We start from the raw sequence: 19,202 nt of genomic DNA, 5'->3' as shown, positions 1-19,202 counted from the left end.
ATTTCAGTTTATTTCGGTCAAAAGCTTCAAATCAAAACCAAAGATACATTTATATCCAGACAAAACACGACTCTTTATCTTCATATATGTATTAATTAGTTCAAATAGTGATGTGCATCATTTTAATTTCCTTTTTGCAGCGGTTCCACAGATTCACAACCTTAAGTGACATTATGTTTCCGCTGTGCTGACAGTGACTCATTTCTAAATGCCACAGGAGACGATGGCATTAGTGTTTAAGGAAGTATCTACCACAGACCTTTAAGATAAATTAGATGTTTAAATAAAACAATAATTGGCGAAAAGTTAAGTCACCTTTCACTAAGCGAGGTCACAGATTGTTCCGTGAAGGTTCAGTTAAAAACCATAAAACCATCCAACAGCCACCAAGGCCAGTCTGATAAATGAATGATTTCTGCTGCTTTTTTAAAAGTGTCAACAGCAGATGTGTTGATCAGAAGGGTGTGGGTCATGATCTCAAATACATATAACACAATATAACACTTTGTTAGTTATTTGTTCTGTCTCTTTAAAATCATTGAATCAACTTTGAGTCCAAATGCACCTTTGCCGACATGCACTACCTCCTATATTTATCTGCTTAAGGAAACTTGGAAGGACACCTGAGAGATTAAGTGGATTAAACCCTCTCTACTTGCCCCAGCTGTCTATAGCCTGAAGAATTAAAAGCCCATGTTGCTTCTTCAGTCTGTCTTTTTTTTTTCAACTGGACAACCGTCCTAGCCCCAACTGAGTCGGCAAAACAGGAAACACTGGAATCACTTCCTGCTGGACTTATTTCTGGCGATTCAGCAAGAAACACTGTGTTGCTGGAATACATAGTGTTTCCTCCTTTCCTTTTTTCTCATGTTTTATTGAGTTAAACATCAGTTGCCATGACTTCAGAAAAAGCTCGGCTTCACAGATGCCTGCAGAGTCGCCGCTCGACCATCAATTGTCTCTCAAAGTGTGTGGAGGACACCAAAACGTTCCCGTTTTCTCAGGAGAAAATGGTCAAAGCATGGAGCTCGCTGGAGAACCTCGATAGTCCTTGCTCCAAAACGGAGAAAAACCTTGACTGCCAGCAGAGCATCAGCATTAATGTTGGAGGGAAGGTGTTTCATATTCTCAAACACTGTGCCATTAAATATCCCAACACCCGCATTGGCTCTTTGGTTCTCTGCAGGGACCGAACCAAACTCCAGACTCTGTGCGACGACTACTCGGTTTGCAAGAATGAGTATTTCTTTGACCGTGATCCCGCTTTCTTCCACCACATCTGCCATTTCTACACAAGTGGCGTGCTCTGGGTCGTACAGGAAATGTGTCCCATCCACTTTGAGGAGGAACTTGCATACTGGGGTCTGAACCTGAAGGACACGCAGCGCTGCTGCTCCATCGTGTTCGAGGAGAAGGTGGATGAGTTGAAAGACAACCTAAAGGTGGAGAGGGAGCTCATGGCTGAGATTCAGGTGAAGTACGACGACGAGACCTTCAAGGACATGATGTTTGGGGACGTGAGGAAGACTCTGTGGAATATAGTGGAGAATCCCTACTCTTCAACTGTGGCAAAGGCTCTCAGTGTGCTCTCTAATCTGTGTGTGCTCCTCTCTATCATGGCAATGACTCTGGACTCTGTGGAGGAACTCCAAATCTATACAATTAATGGGAGAACATACATGCAATGGGTGGAACTCATCACCATTGTGTTCTTTACCGTTGAATATTTACTACGCCTATTAACCACTCCTGATTTCATGATGTTTTTGATGAGTGGACTCAACTTTGTGGACATGGTGGCAGTAATGCCTTATGTCTTACAGATGGTTTTTGATGCCTTTACTAACACCGAGGACGTGAACACACAGGAAGACCTCAGCGCCATGGCTCGGGTCAGCAATCTCGGGCAAGTCCTGAAGGTGGTCAAGCTGCTGAGGGTTTTTCGAATTTTGAAGCTGGCCCGACACTCGACCGGCATGAGAGCGTTTGGATTCACTCTGCGGCAATGTTACCAGCAGGCCTCTTGCATTTTCCTCTTTATCGCCATGGGAATCTTCACGTTCTCGGCACTCCTTCATTCAGCTGAGAGGGAAACTGAAGGATCCCCCATCAGCAGTATCCCTTACGCCTGGTGGTGGGCTGCTGTGAGTATGAGAGAAAGAATAGCTTGTTGAATGTAAATGTTCTACTATTCTGTGTGTGTGGTTATACGATTGGCACCAGTGTGAACTTTTGCTGCGGCAGCAGATCAGTTTTAAAGTTATGGACAAATGGAGCTTTTCAACTCGACTCGGCACGGTTGTATTGCTTTTCCATTAGCGAGTGCCGTCAAAGAGTCGGAAAGAGTCATGAGCGCAACTACCGACACAAGCATCAAACTGAACAATGCCAAACTGTAGATCAGTTAAAGAGACTTCCTAAAAACCTGCATTAATCTCCAACATTTAGGAAATGTCTAAAATCTCAATATTTTTAACGGAGTAGTCTGGTGTATTTAGCAACAGCACTGCTGATTGCGAGTGGCGAGCCACATCTGAAACCCTGCTGCTGTATTTAATTTCAGTGACTCTGGTCATGGTTGAAGTACTGAGCAAATCTTTTTATTTAAAGATGCCATGTGTAAGAATGTGGCCAAAAACAGTTACTACATTCAAATTCAAAATGCCGAGATCTTTTATGTTTCGTTTTCTGACCCAACTGGCAACCCGTCGTTGCTCAGCAGCTGAGACTCTACTGACTGCAATAATGACGCCACATGCCAAAACATAAACATGATTTGCAGTCTGCAGAATACTTTTTTTAATCCAAATATTTGGGCTGTTTCTTATATGAACATTATTCCTGAGTCTCTGTGACATATTAGGAGCATTTTATGTCCAGTTGCTTTAGACTTATTACATAATGCACCTTTAACTGATTCTAATGATTCAGTTGCACTGAAAACAACTGCTTTACAATGTCGTGGATAAAACAAAGTTACGGCAGATTCATGCAGCCGTGCTGTGATGTCTCCGCCCACGTTCAGGAGGTACTATAGTAATGGAAAACCAAACAAACCGTGTACAGTTGAGCCGTGGCGAGGCAAGGCGGGGCGGCAGTACGCAGTGGAAAAGCGCCAATAGTCTTCAAGTTGCAAAACAAACATTTCCGCAACATCTTGAGGCCCTGAGAATTGCAACTCGACTGTTGCCTGGTCAGTTTTTGTAATCACAAGGTCACTGGTTCCAGGACGTCTATATCCGCTAATATGTTGCACCTTATCACATAATGTACAAAAGTGTCAGCGATTTGACATTGTAAATCAGATGAGAAGAACATTTTCACATAGACTCTTATTCAAACTGAGTTATTCCTGCAAACAGTGGAGTCGCACCCTGACAGCTAACTGCCACTTCCATCCTACGTCCTAGACTTCACTTTCCCAACTGGAAGGTCTTCGCATGTTGTTTATTCACAGATAATCTTCTGCATACCTTGGTTGAATTATTGTTGCCTTTCCTTTCAATTCAGTTTTATTTGTACAGTGCCAAATCACAATGTACACAATGTCAAGGCACTGTACACAATGAGCAAGCACTAGGCATCAGTGGAGAGAAAAGCAGCCATCTGCCTCGACCTGTTGGCGTGAAAGAGAAAATGAGGGACAGACTTTCTACTATTTTAAAACAGCCTAGCATCTGACGTCAATGAGGATGTATTTATATATAGTGGATATTGTCTCTTATTTGAATCATTTTCTGTAAAGCTCCCAGTGGACGAGCAGTTCCTGAAATTCTCTGACCAGTCCGACTGCTACTAACAAATATGCCACATTCTGTCTCATTCCGATGCTCAGTTTGAACTTCAGCGGGTTGTTTTGATATTTACGTGCCTAAATGAACAGTGTAATTATAAAGCGGCTGTTGAGTGTTTTTCTCTTTTCGTAAAAACACCTGTTAAAATGGCCTCCTTTGCAATAACGGCACGAAATTAAAATGAAATACCTAAAGACAGGAAATACCAACACTGTTGTGAACTAAAATGTAAACTTGATGAGTCACAACAGCTGCCTTTTGTTTATTATGAATTCCAACTCAGCTTTATGATGCAAAATGAATCATCCATTTGTTTTGGGGGTTTAAAAATAACACACAAAAAAAGGCGATGAAAATCTGTCTCTGAATTGGACCACAGAGACGTGATTGGACCACTCAAACATGTCCCTGCATGTCTGAGACGTCACATTGACAGACATATTATCAGCAGTTGAAAGCAGAGAAGCGATGAGAGCTCCTGTAGTTCTACATCATTATCTCTGCAGAAAATTGATTTCTGACAACATTTGGGCTTAAGGAAGTATTTTCCAAATTATAGAGGAGTTTGTCTCGATGGGAACTAATAAACATGTGGTTAATCGCTCCACAGCGGTTACTATGGAGTGGTTATATCAACACCTCATTTGCTCTCCCCCCTCCTCCTCCTGACATGATGTTGTTTGACTCTCTTTATGCTAGACTTTGTCCTTTACTCTGTTCATATAGGTGCAGGTGTTGTAAAAATAGATGTGTGTTTTACAGGCGAGCATAAAAACATCTGATTCATAATTGCACTTTTCTCCCTCAGGTCAGCATCTCTACTGTGGGCTACGGGGACGTGGTTCCTGTCACCGTCCTGGGCCGCGTGGTGGCCTTTGGCTGCATTTCGTTTGGTATCATCTTAAACGGCATGCCCATCTCCTTCCTCTTTAACAAGTTCTCTGATTACTATGCCAAGCTGAAGTCCCAGGAGTGCAACACGACCACAGTGCAGCGACACTTACAGCTGAGGAAGCGACTGCGGCACAGAATGGGCCCGTGCTTCCATCCGTCAGATGAAGACGCTCGTACAGCCAGGGTCTGCACTGATTGACCTTAAATATGATATCGGGATTTATGGGGGACGTTGCTTAGAGATTTCCAGATGATCGTCTCTGTTATCTGTGTTGGATACAGATGACTGTATTGGGCAATAAAAAACTGCTGCTTTTCCACTACATAGTCCCGATATGACTCAAGACTTTTTAGTACCTGCTCTGCCGAGGTTCCAAGCGAGCTGAGCCTTATATGTGCGATGTCGACAGACTGCTGGCCACTGATTGGTCAGAGTGTCGTCACTGGAAGAGTCAAGAATAAAACCGAACAATGCAAAGCTGTAGATCGGTTAAAAAGACCTAAAAATCATGAAAACTTGTGTCGCTTTAACAGAGGAGTCTGGTGTATTTAGCGACAGCACTGGAACATTTCAGTTCAGTGCTGTTCAGAGTCTGTGCTCCGGTCGTGGAGGAAGTACTGAACAAATCCTTGTAATTAACTGATTCTAATGATACAACAACTGCTCAGCGAGTCCCTAATTTGTGTGTGTCACGTGTAAAACACGTTGAGAACGGACTATATTGTCATGGAAAACCAAACAAACTGTGTAGAGGCGAGGTGCCCTCAAAACCTGCGTTAATCTCAAAAACATTGAGCAATTGGAGATCTCAAGACTTTAACCACTTCTGCTTTGCTGTCAGACGCCTGAGAACACGAGAAGATTATTGTTCCGTAAAATTAACACAACTGTACATGGGCGTGAACTGTACAATCACAATGCACTTAAAGCAGGACTTTATATTCATTATAAACCCCACAGGCCTATATTAGTCTCATCTTTGTTCAAATATAAATGGAAGAGATTTAGTGTGTGTAATCCACCTCCTCTCCTGCCTCAAGTTATAGAGGTTATTCATTTACTGTTCAGCTTTTCCCTTTTGGCTAATATTTGTTTTGTCTTGTTTTCTGCCACCTGCACACTTTGACTTTCATACAGTTTATAGTGTTTATTCAAAGAATTCATTTTATTTAACAATGTTGCGAAATGTTTGTGAGTTTCGGGAAACTGCAATCTGAATGAATGAATAAGTTTTTTTCTGTTACTTTTTGATTCATATCAAAAGTAAATAAAGTTATATAATTTAACACAATTATGCCAATAACTGAAAAAAGAATAGGCTGCACAACACATCAAAAATAAAAAATAAAATACATAAAACAATGCACTTACATGTATAATACTACACTTCACTTTGCATTGTAAGCTGTAAATATTTCACATTTCACAGTTTTACACAATTTGATTTCATCATTGAGCTTGTTCCATAATTTTACCCCAAAAATGGACACATCTGTATTTAAAGGTGCCATATGTAAGAATGTGGCCAAAAACAGTTACTACATTCAAATGTCTTTTAGGTTTCGTTTTCTGACGTAACTGGCAACCCGTGGTTGTTAGCAGCTGAGACTCTACTGACTGCAATGATTGGTAGACGGTGGTAGGTGGCGCCACATGTGAAAACATGATTTCAAAACATAAACATGATTTGCAGTCTGCAAAATATTTTTTTAATGCAAATATTCTGTCTGTACTGTTGTTGTTGGTGAGTTCAGTTTGTTATATGAACATTATTCCTGAGTCTCTGTGACATATTAGGAGGATTTTATGGCCAGTTGCTTTAGATTTATTACATAATGCACCTTTAACATCTGTTCTCGCTTTGACAGTTTCAAACATAAATAATCCTTGTAAATTATAATTTTCTACTCTTAATTTGAAGAATGTTTCAATGTAAACTGGAAGAGTTTTATGCACCATACATTTAATGTGGCGCACTGTTTTCCAGGAACACAAACCGGAAGTTGAGAATAATAAGCAAATGTGGAATAGTAAAGGACCTTTTATTTCACATACACACAAAGGCAGATACAAGAACATAAAAAAAAATCGACACATTGCTGACACTAATTTTGTTAGAGTAATATTTAGGTTGTTTATTTTCGTTCTACAAAGTTCATTGTGACGAAGATGTAGACATCTCAACAATTCCACACAACTATACTTTAGACCAGGGGTCTCAAACTCAAATGACCTGGTGGCCAATGCGCATCTATCGTCATCAAGAGGAGGCCGGCCGAGAGAACAAAAAGTGGCAAAAAAACAACTGTTCACAATATTGCATCATGATATCACACGTATACTTAAAGGGACACTGTGTAGTATTTATGGGTTTATATGACCCAAAGTCCACTTTTTTATACATATTATGTGCTCCTGCATCGTCTAGTCGCTGTATAATAGTTTTTGTTTCATTTTCGTAGTGTTTCAAAAAGTCCTGTAAAATAACATGGTCGCGGGCCGCTGTTGCATAGCCACTGTTAGCAGCGAGACGCCATGTTTCTTCTTGAGCCTGTAAGGACAAACGCGAGAGAACAAATCAATCGTCGCTTTACTTGTAGCGGAAGTCGCCTCCAAGCTCCACGCTCTCCGCTTCGTCTGCTATGGCCACGGTAGCTCGCCCTCTCCCTCGCCGGCTTCTGACAGCTCTACCAGGGCCACGAAGAGTTGTCCCTCATCCTCGTCCTCTCCCTCTCCCTCTCGTTGTCTGAATAAATACTAGAACCTCATCTGCTGACACGGAGAAAGACGACGAGGACGACATTTGAACGGCTGAGGATACCGTAGCGCTCAGGGAAGGGAGGGGGTGAGCAGTAGAGCAGTTCGTTGTTGTAAATTTCAGCCTCTCCTCTAGATGTCACTATAAACTACTTACTTCACCTTTAATAATACTATTTATGATGCAAGAAAAAATTACATAGTTAAATTAAATAAATAATTGTGTGGACAACCGTAATAAAAATTTGTACCAGGAGCTGTTTCAGCCACTGCCATTCGTGGCTCAAGCCTTAACAAGTGTATTTAAATATGTAATTGAATGTTGTATATGATACATTTAATATTGGGATAATTATGACCAAATGTCTTATTATTACTGTTATAAAAACATTATGATATTCTATCACCTCGCTACACACTGTGTTTAAAAGACGCTGAGGTTGTGGGCCATGTTTTCATTATAACATGATATTAAGTGGGGGGGCCGCATGTAATGGATTGGGGGGGGCGCATGTGGCCCCCGGGCCACCAGTTTGAGACCCCTGCTTTAGACACACACTTCAGTACGTTTACAATGTGAACTTTACATTTAATCTGTTTAATCTGCAGTGATGGAAGCCTCGCACCACCAGGATCAAGTCTCTGCCTTTGTTTTTTTGACTTTGAAGCCAATGGAGCATGAAGCGGACTGTAGAGAGAGAGCAGAGACACACACGACAGCGTGGGTCTCCACGGGGACACTGGTATCTGTGGCTATGACAGCGCACACAGGCACCGCCCAGCACCAGCAGCAGCAGCAGCAGCAGCATTAGCAACATTATTATTATTACTGTCTCTCACCACAGCAGCTGTGAGAAATGCCCGCTGAATGTATTCATCACTCCTGTAGACTCAGAAACACACAGGAAGACGGAGCTGCCGCTTTCAAAGGTAAACTTTCACTCCTAATCTGCTAATCCTGCTCGGTTTATAAACTAAGTGTGTAAGTGTGTGGACAACAACCACACAAAAAAAAAAATCTGGGGAGGAAGTAAGTTTCCGTTTCAAAGTAACGGGAAGTACTACGACGCAGTATTATTAGGGCTAAATTGAAGAAATGATTTGGGGTTTGGAAGAAAGATTCACAGACACAGAGAGGAAATCATCTATTTTGTGGACTGTTGTTTATTATTAATAATAATACGTTAGATACTGATGAAAAATAACGACTTTATTGTCGTTAAATATTACTTTAATAAACTACCAATAAACTTTAATCCCACTTCAGTTTGGCCCAAATACTCCGTCGTAGTCAACCGAGAACACACATTTGGATATATTTGGGTAAAGTTGGAGAGATATTTATTGAATGATTATTGAACCTCCGGGATCAATAATTCAATAATCAAAACGTTCTCGAGACATAAATGGCGACGGATTTTAGTATATAATAATAACCTACGACCTTATTTTCCTCTATGTTAGCTGGTCCATTTACTGTTTTTTTGGTTGTTTTTTTTAACTCACATAACAGATATTTAATAACTTCACTGGCATATTAAGATTCGATTTTGAAGACAATACACTGGTGAAATAGTACCTTGTAATACATTTTTATTTTATTTTTTTAAAAGCATGACCGATCTCATCTTTTAGGTTTTTACAGAAGTTTAAAACAAAATGACGCGACAACCACCAGCCTAAGTAAAAATCACTGACCTGCTGATGCATATAGTCACAAAAACTCACACAGAAAATCAAAGATGAACAAATGTTCATCCATTGTCTAGCACTTAATCCTCCATATATATTCATTTTAATGACATTTTCTTCTTAATATACAGGGATATGTTTAGTCTTCAAGCCAACATGTACCTATGTCTGCATCTGTGTAGTTGCAGTTTCACCCATTTGGTCAAATGGTCAGTAAAGAGCGGTGAAGGGCTTTTGCTTTCTTTGAAGGAAGTGACTTTGATGTGGACTTTTGTTTGTCAATTTCATTTTTTTTTTCAATCCCAACTTCCTCTGTTGTAGTGACATGTGTCTCAGATCCACTGTCTGATGATCGAATAACACATTATCATATTGTGAAAGTTTGTCATGTCTTCTGATTGAACTTTTTTGGGGGTGTTAATTGTTTTAGACAATAGTAAAATAGTGAACCAAAAAAGCTAACTAACTACTAAAAACTGTTTATTTTTTGGGGTGAAGTAGTGGCCCTTTAAGATGTCTCACACACACGTACACATGTAATTGTATAGCATTCATAGTGAGGACATTCATATTGACATAATGCATTCCCTAGTCCCGTACCCTTATACTTACCTTAACCTTAACCTTAACCTTAACCTTAACCTAAATCCAAAACTAATTCAAACCCCACCGCTAAGACTAGGTCTTAAACCCCTGAAAAGGCCATTTTTTTTAGAGTTGGCAGAATGTGAGGACCAGCCCAAATGTCCTCACCTTCCCAGAAATGACCTCACTTCCTTAGGTATATGGGTCGGTGACAAATAAGCATTTGCATGGTGAGCAATTCAAAAATGTTTTAATACATTTAAAAGTAGGGCTGAACGATTATGGAAAATAATCTAATTGCGATTTTTCGTGCCAATATTGCGATTGCGATGCGATTATTTTTTTAAGGTCTAAATCTTCTGTATTATTAAACAAAGACAAGCAATACATCATAAGTATGGCCAATACTATATTACATTAAAAATAAACTTTTCTTTCCTGGAAGACAGACCTCTGTTATGATGACATGAGGTGATGCATGAATTGATGATTGATATTTTTATTTAACTACTTCAATCACAATAGTATATTTGGAACTTACAAACATCTGAACATAATGTGCTGACAAGGAACCCTGGTGTAAACATTTAAATGAAAGTCAGTCACAAGTCACACAAAGTGCAGATTGCAGATATACATATATATACATATATATATATATATGTATATATATATATATATATATGTATATATATATATATATATATATATATGTATGTATATATATATATATATATATATATATATATACACATATTTATAAAGATATATATATATATATATATATATATATATATATATATATACACATATTTATAAAGATATGTGGCTTTACCACACTCAGTTTTTCGACATCTGTGAACTGCTAGACAGTCATTAAATAAAATAATAATAATAATAATAATAATAATAATAATAATAATAATAAATGAAAAAAAATATACACAGTGCGTTCAAAAGCAGCTTCAACAGCAGCAATGCGGGGGTGAAAACTATTCTACAGTGTACTACGTCGTTTTAGGCTCAAAAACATCGCTGTAATGTCCATTATTGATCATCAAAGCAGCGATAATAAAAATGAGGGTCAAAAAAAAAAAGCGGAGCAGAGAGAAACTCTCCGCTGGTACAGGTGTGTCGCTAGACGGCTCAGGTTTTTGAACCTGCGCTTGTTGTGTAGGATCTTGATTGGGTGAGATGCCGTCTTCATTCGTGTAGAAGGCTGATTGTTGTGTCCACCCCCGTTCTTAACATTAGCGTAAGCTCGTTCGCACTACACACGCGCACACACACACGCATTGACACGCACAGCCACTGGAGTGCTCACTCATCCTACAAAGAAGCCTTAGAGCACCACGGACAGTGGCTGAAGCTCCGTATTTACCTTACCGACCCACCCTCACCTATTCCATTCACAAAAACGGGCCGTGACTCGTCCTCCTCAATGCGCGCATGTGAGCGCGCAGGGAGCAGAGTGATCAGAGTGCAGCGTCCGTGGTTAGACGATCTCGTTCGATTATATCACATGTTTTACACGCGCATGTCACGTGAACGGCGTATAATCGCAGCCTTTGCGGTTAGAAAATTGCACTTGATCATATCGCGATATTATCGCAAATGCGATATATCGTTCAGCCCTAGTTGGTAACATCCTCTGTCCTTAGAACCTCGACCAAGGTAAGGAAAAACTCTCTCTGACTAGTGACCTTTCACCTTGTGTCTGCTGGTATTGGCTCCAGGTCCCCAGCAAACCCTCATGTGGAGGATAAAACCATAGACAATGAGTAAAGAAATGAAACATGTATAAACAAATCACCTTTCTCAGAGATGTGACAGAGATTGTCATGAAACAGTCACGAGATGGGAGTGTGATGTGAGTGCGTTGGAATGAATCCTGTCTGAGAAAACAATCAGATTACAGTGTAATCAAGCAGTTACGAATGAATTTCTGCACTCAAACAACATACCAGAGCAGATCACCAGGACACCGTGCTCTCCGTGGATTGTTGCCGGCCCCAGCGAACACTGGAGACAGAGGAGCAAAAGCATGGTCGCCGGTCTGGACTACTCACAAGGCTAAGGCAATAACCACATAAACCACCGTTACCCACCATCATGCTCAACACCAGATCCATCACAAACAAACAGAGAGACAGAGAGACGTGGCTACACGCATTGGTACCACAGAGCCATTGAGCTAGCAGGCCGCACAGCATTCCACGGAGATAGAAACAAAGACTCCCTCATTTGAGGGAATGTGCAGAACAGCTCTCCAAGGTCTTCACAAAGATCTTCAACCTGTCCCTGTCCAAATCCATCACCCCCCCCCCCCATGCCTGAAGTCTGCCACAATCATCCCAATACCAGAAAAGCATCAGCGACTTTAATGACCAGTCATCATGAAGTGTTTCGAGAGACTGGTCCAGCAGCACATTAAAGCCAGCCTCCTCCCATCTTCGACCCACACCAGTTTGCCTACAGAGCAAATAGGTCAACTGAGGATGCCATCGCCACTGTTCTCCACACTGCACTAACCCACCTCGAACACCTGGGGGGCTATGTGAGGATGCTCTTCATTGACTTAAGCTCTGCCTTCAATGCCATCATCCCCAGCAGACTGGTCAGCAAACTCACAGACTGAGGACTCTCTCAAAAGCTTGCATCAGGCTTGCAAACATTTATATGTTGTATTTCTGTTGGTTTCATGTCATTTCAAATAGCTTTTAATACTTTTTTTTTTACAAAAGGAAAGATGGATTACCCCTGAAAATGTCAAGTGGTGTAACCACAACAAATGGAGAAATATTAACTATCAGTGACGTGCAGTCAGGGTAGACAGCATAGGCAGTGCCTACCCTAGGCTGTCAGGGAAAATTTGAGGTTGAGTTCATGTAATCCTACGCTAATCACGTGCGCTAGCGGATTTCATGAATACCGACGTCACGGTAACTTCGGCTTTAAACCATGGATTTGTAAATAAATGCAAAACTAACGATACAAAGTGAATACAGTAAGCTGAAAAGTACAATGACGCAGTTAAAGATTAAAACGATCAATAAAAATGGTTTATTTGGGTTAGGACCGTGGCTATTGAATGAATGAATGAATGATTTGTTTATTTCGGGCATGACAGTTAAATCAACATCAGCACACATCATCATTTTAATTCCTACACATGACTGAGAGTCAACATCAGCACACATCATCATTTTAATTCCTACACATGACTGAGAGGGAAAGCGGGAGAAGCAAAAGCTTATCTAGTCCTGCCCCCATTACACATTTTTTCTTTTTAATTTTTTTTTTACTTTTGACAGTTTGACGTAACATGTTTCAGCAGCAGTAGCATCAGGGCTGCAGTTCATCTCGGGACAGACAACAGTCTATATGTATGTCCGTACATGTGTCCTTATTGATCTGTGACAACAGTCTCGACTTGTTGCCTAGGATGTAACCTCGTCACAAAGTTGTCCAATCGACAGAGTTCCTTTCAGTAGTGTGAATATTAACTTGGATGGTGAGAGAGCCCGTTTCTGCCGTTTTTATTCATCCCTCTCTTCTGCAGCTCTCGCAACGCTTAGCTTTCGCCATTTCTTCTCGTTTAGCTGCGTCCACTCCCATTCTCACCACGTAGTCGCGTATTGCGGAGATGTCAGAGCGCATCCCCGCCACCGCACTCCCAGTTGTGGCGATGTCCACTCTCGCACTGATCTGCTCAGAGGCGACCTTTCTCAGCTTCTGATGTTGCATGAACATTCCCCATGCCAAGGAGTATGGCAAGCCGTTTGAGCATTTATTCGATATCCTTGATATCAGACTTAAGTTCCATGTACTAGTAAGCTGTTTGTCTTCACTAGTAAGACAATTTGGCACACTAGTAGAGTGACTGTGTCTTACAAGTAACGCTTTTTCCACTACTAGTGCTACTTTTCGCCCTCTAGTGCGCAATCAAACCTTACTAGTAAACCACTGTGCTGCACTAGTAACACTACTAGACCCTACTAGTAGGCATGTGTCACACACTAGTAGCCTCCTTGACCATACTAGCATCGCCAAAATGCCCACTAGTAGTACTAGTAAGGCATTTTTGACCTCACTAGTACTACTAGTAAGGTAAAAACATCTTATTAGTGCTACTAGTGGACATTTTGTCTCTTACTAGTACTACTAGTGAGGTCAAAAATGTCTTACTAGTGCTACTAGTGGGCATTTTGTCGGTACTAGTAGGGTCCCGCCCGGGCATTCGGGTTCATCAGAGCCCACACTCCTTGTTGAGAGCACTTGCGTTCAGTGACCAGTTCAGCAGTTCCATCTTGAGTGATTGTTATTTCATAGTGTCTTGGTTTACAGGACTCAGATAAGATATATTATATACATCTAACATCTAGTTGGGAGAAGTATTTGAAGGTTGTGAGGGAGGCTTTTGTTGGCCGCCCTGTACATCATCTGTGCTGTGCGGTAGTTTATTAAATCATATAATTTGAGTATTCCTGATTTGATAAATACTTGATTTTTATGTTCTCTGTAATTGGCATAATGTAAAATTCTCAGAGCCCTTTTCTGGAGTATTGGCAGTGGGTGTGTGTTACCTTTATAAGTGTGTCCCCAGACTTCTGCACAATATTGAAGATGAGGAGAGATTAGTGTGTGCAGTACAGCAGATAAAGTGCTTTTTGGTTTAGTAGATTTTATGCCTTCCAAAGAACAGACGGTATTACGTTTTCTCTAGATTTAACAATAGTTTATTTATGTTAAACCACATGTGAAGCTTGGCCATTTCATTATTGACTGTTTCCCACTAATTGATTCAAATCATCCCCAGAGCAGAAGATATTTGTTACACCGCCTTGACAATTTAGGAAGTTGACTTGACAGACAAAATTCTCCAAGGGTCAATTCCAATTCCTTGCTTAAACCTCAATCTTAACCCTCAAATCTCAAAAATGTGCGCACACGCTAGTGCAAGTGCGAAACGAGTACGCTACAAAATAAGTATTTTCTTTGTTAAGAGAGATATAACAATTATGAAAACCATTGTATTATCTTAGTTAAGGCCCATATTATTGATTACTTACGTCATTTTTGCGTAACATTTATTTTTATTTTACGATCTTTTGTCAATAGCCGGCCAGTGCGGACAAGCGATCGTTTGCTATCGTTTACTTTTCAATAAGCCGTGGTGTGTGGTAACTGTTAGCTGAATATGTCCGTGGTTGTGGTATTTGTATGAGTATCATCTTATAACTAACTGACAACCTAATAACTTGACTGACAAACGGATCGTAATAAATAATCGTGTGTTCTTCTTCTTCTTTTTTGGAGTTGACAGACTGGACGCAGCTTTCGCGTTATTCTGCCCCCCACAGTCTGAAGACGTATCTGCATTTAAGGGGTGTCCCATTTCTAAGTGACAACATAACCCTCAACACCATGTTTTGAGGGCCAGTTAAGATTAAGGGTTGAGCTTGAGGGTTAAGATAGGAATTGGAATTGGCCCCAAATTCGTTATAATATTCAGAACAATGGTGTTCCATACATTCTATTCATTGTTAAACAACACAAATGTAGGAATATGCCAAACTAGACGATAATGTGTTTTATTGAGATTTTCACCCTTTTTGAACAAGTTTAATTATTTGGTACCAACTTGTTATGGTTACGCAACGTTGACATTTTTACCATTATCCTCTGAATATTCTCTCAAAATTGATAAAATCTAGAAATTTTAGACTAGGTCTCCAAAAAGTGAATGTATTTAAGTAATTTGAGAGTTTATTTTCAAATTTAAACATGTTTAGATTTAACTAAACCATAGGAACACGAACACAATTGTGTCACGTCATTGACCCATATACGTTTTTTGGTCCTCACAAAGATACCCATACAAGAACACACACACCCACACATTTATCATCATCATCATCACACAATAGAACCTTGGAAATGTAATGTTATTATGAAGGTTGTCGGTCAATCAAAAGTATCACCTGATTCTCATAAACGGCTTTGTTATGCCACAGAGCGCACAAGTGCTGCATGACAAATATACAAATGGTTGAGATTTACTGTATGAAATGCCCCTCCTCCCCTGCCTCACGAGTTATAGAGGTTATTCATTTACCTTTCAGCTATTCCCTTTTTTATATTTGTTTTGTCTCCATTCTTTTCTGTGCATACTTTGACCGTACACTCTTCAAGGGCTGAGGTTCTACCTGGAACCATTTGCTTCCAGTAAGAACCATTTTGATCCATCAAACTGAACTGGAGATGTTTTGTAAAGAAGAAGGGTCCAAAATACCTTCTGCCAGAATCCAGACTCTAATTGGACTGTTATTTCTGCAAAAGGACGATGCACATTTTTCTTTTGTGGTGCCTAAACTTATGCACATGCCTAATTTTGTTTAAATAATTCTTGCACACTTTCTGTAAATCATATAAACTTTGTCTGTCTCAAATATCACTGTGATTGTCTCCTATATTATATATTTAACTGAAATGTCTTATTCAAACAGGGGTTGCAGGGGTGCCCAAACTTTTGCATACCACTGTATGACTACACAAGTGTAAGGACAAGAAATGATAACAGAATAGCCACCCCCACCTTCCTATATTTTTTTTAAATCTTAAGAGGATATTATGTCCAGTTTTTTTCATGTATTGTATATGTATTGTTCTGTGTAGCAGTGTAGCTCACAACAGTAGTGTCTGTGCTCATACAGAGAGGTGTGGTTTCACTGACAGCTTAGACCAGGAGGGGGTCGTTCTATGTAAATGTGATGATTCTGTCTCTTGGCTCCTAGAAGGTGTAAATCTTTGAGGCTAAAATTCTCCCTAAAGCAGTTTGAGGAGTGCCTACATTTTAATGGCCATATCTTCTTCAAATATTATCAATTTGCATGTGTTGGACATTGTTGGAAAGCTTAGAAATAACACTTTCAGAATATGTAAATAACTCAAAATGTCCCTCGGTAGACTTGTGACCCGTTTTGCCGTTGCTGGACTGAATAATATTATTATTGCAACATTATGTTGCAAATGAAGAGCAAAAAAATGTTTGTGAGTTTCGGGAAACTGCAATCTTACATTTATTGTAGCACACTGTCTTCCAGGAACTCAAACCGGAGCTGAGGATAATAAATCGGAGGGAAATGTCCAATAGTCCAGGACATTTTATTTCACACAAACAAAGGCAGATACAAGGTGCCGTACAAGAACATTAAAAAACAACACATTGCTGACAGTAATCAGTAACAAGACTGTGGTAATCATTGTTACAGTAATGTTTTGGTTATACCATGTTATTTTTTTTGTAATCACAAGCAATAGCTTGGTAATGACAAGGGTTAATGTATGTGGGTCATATTATTAAATCTAAATGCCCTTCTAGAGATGGACAAAGTTCACTTTGCTCAAAATGTAGATATAACATAAAGTGATGGTTAAACATCACTGTATGGCTGTAAAGCTGATATTCTTTATATGATATAATTAAACTGGTAGGGATCACTCAGCGTGTGACGTTGAGCTGTAAATTATTGAATAAAGGTTGTTCCTGCTGACAAATGTGTCTCACTGCACATTCACAGGGAAACACCAGTGTCGCAGTGAATGCTGCAAAAATAAACGACAGGAAGCATCTGTTCACATGTGAACGCCATTTAAAGTGAAACCACAAGCCACTTCCATTTGACGCAGGCCTCAACAGGACGGACAAATGAACTGACCACAGCTCTAATATCCTGGATCCTTTCCTCAAAAACTATTACCGAAAAAGTCAGTAAAAAATTTTTTTTGCTAATTTGAAATGTGTTTTGTTTTGTTTTTCTCTGCAGAGATTCAAGGATGAAGAGAATCGGATGTAGAACTTGCTTGCTGGCAGTCGGTCTTGGTGTGTTGGTCCTCAATCTCTGTAGGAATTATAGTGACCAAATAAAGAGCCTTCACCTCATAAACAAACACATCCGTCATGATGAGAAACAAGAGGAGGACAGTCAAATTATCCCCAAATTAACCCCAAAACCCCAAATCTATAATGTCTACCCCTGGCCAAAATGTCAAGGAAATACAGATGCTGTGAACATCACAGATTTCAGCTCTCTTCCTGGTCATATAAAAGACTTTCTTTACTATCGACACTGTCGGCACTTCCCCATGCTGCTGGACGTTCCAGACAAATGTGGAGGAGCGGATAAATCTGCAGATGTCTTTCTCCTTCTGGTCATTAAGAGCTCCCCCGGAAACTACGAACGCAGAGAGGTACTGCGCAAAACCTGGGCTAAAGAGAGGCTACACAATGGTAAGAAGATTCACAGAGTCTTCATCTCAGGAACAACTGATACTGGTTTTGAAAAAATGAGGCAGAACAAACTACTTGAACTGGAGCATCATGAGTACAATGACATTCTCCAATGGGACTTTGTGGACACGTTCTTCAACCTCACACTGAAGCAGATACTCTTCCTCGAGTGGATGGAGAGGACCTGTCCGAACGCTCGCTTCTTGTTTAATGGTGATGATGATGTTTTTGCCAACACAGACAACATGGTGGAGTATCTCCAAAGTCTCAAGGACAATGATGGAAGCAAACACCTCTTTGTCGGCCATTTGATACAGAACGTTGGACCCATCAGAAACCCACATAGCAAATATTTTATCCCTGTTCAAGTACAAGAGTCAAATTCATACCCCCCTTATTGTGGAGGTGGGGGCTTCCTCCTGTCTGGCTATACAGCTATGGTCATATACAACATGTCTCAGTCCATTCCCATTCTTCCTATTGATGATGTTTACATGGGGATGTGCCTGGCCAAAGCAGGACTTAAGCCTTTTTCCCATATGGGTGTGAAGACTGCCGGAGTAAACATTCCCTCCAGAAAAGTGGATAAATATGACCCTTGCTATTATAAAGACATGTTATTGGTGCACAGATTCCTTCCAGGTAACATATTTCTTATGTGGCAAAGAATACATGACTCCAAACTGAAATGTTAATATTTCAGTGGTTGTAGTGGTGACAGTATGCTGCACACAGTTAAGCAACTCTAGGGTTGGTATCAGGTCAGAAGAAGTTCATCATTCTAATAATTCATCCAGACGTTTTCTCGCTTATGCGAAGTTATATTTAAATTAAATAAAATGTCCGAATTCAATTCACATTTAGTTGACAATGAATAAAAACTAATATAAACCGATTTATGGCACAGTTTGTACCAAATTCATGCAAAAACTTTCAAATACAGTTTGAAATAGTTTGACACAAATCTCATAGAAACATATCCTACTTTTGGGATTGTTATATTAGAACCCTTGGACACCAATCTCAACAAAGACTGGCCGAATAGCAAGTAAGCCTTTACAGTAAAACTCCAAAACTATTTTGGAATAGTGGTAGTTACAACCATCAGGGTTAGGGTTGCTTAGGATAGTTACTTCACCTCACAAAAATGGGACTGAAGTATTGTTTTTGGCAGCTCTGCGTGTCT

The 19,202-nt window shown here is 40.1% G+C and overlaps 2 protein-coding genes across 2 annotated transcripts; both read left to right on the top strand.

Moving 5' to 3' along the window:
* Window positions 1–896: 896 nt before the first annotated feature.
* On the top strand, window positions 897–4,887 carry LOC310925770 (potassium voltage-gated channel subfamily V member 2-like; the record flags this gene model as incomplete). The annotated part of the gene is made up of 2 exons (XM_083887787.1): window positions 897–2,144; window positions 4,603–4,887. 2 exons carry the CDS (start codon window positions 897–899, stop codon window positions 4,885–4,887), a joined length of 1,533 nt encoding a protein of 510 aa, XP_083743913.1.
* A 12,675-nt stretch (window positions 4,888–17,562) lies between these two features.
* LOC310925768 (N-acetyllactosaminide beta-1,3-N-acetylglucosaminyltransferase 3-like) lies at window positions 17,563–18,711 on the top strand (the record flags this gene model as incomplete). Its single annotated transcript, XM_083887784.1, has 1 exon — window positions 17,563–18,711. One exon carries the CDS (start codon window positions 17,563–17,565, stop codon window positions 18,709–18,711), a length of 1,149 nt encoding a protein of 382 aa, XP_083743910.1.
* Window positions 18,712–19,202: the final 491 nt, after the last annotated feature.

This window comes from Microchirus variegatus (genome assembly GCF_963457635.1).
Source record: "Microchirus variegatus genome assembly, chromosome: 4".
NCBI classification, from domain to species: Eukaryota; Metazoa; Chordata; class Actinopteri; order Pleuronectiformes; family Soleidae; genus Microchirus; species Microchirus variegatus.
This window is presented reverse-complemented; position numbering and strand designations above follow the sequence as displayed.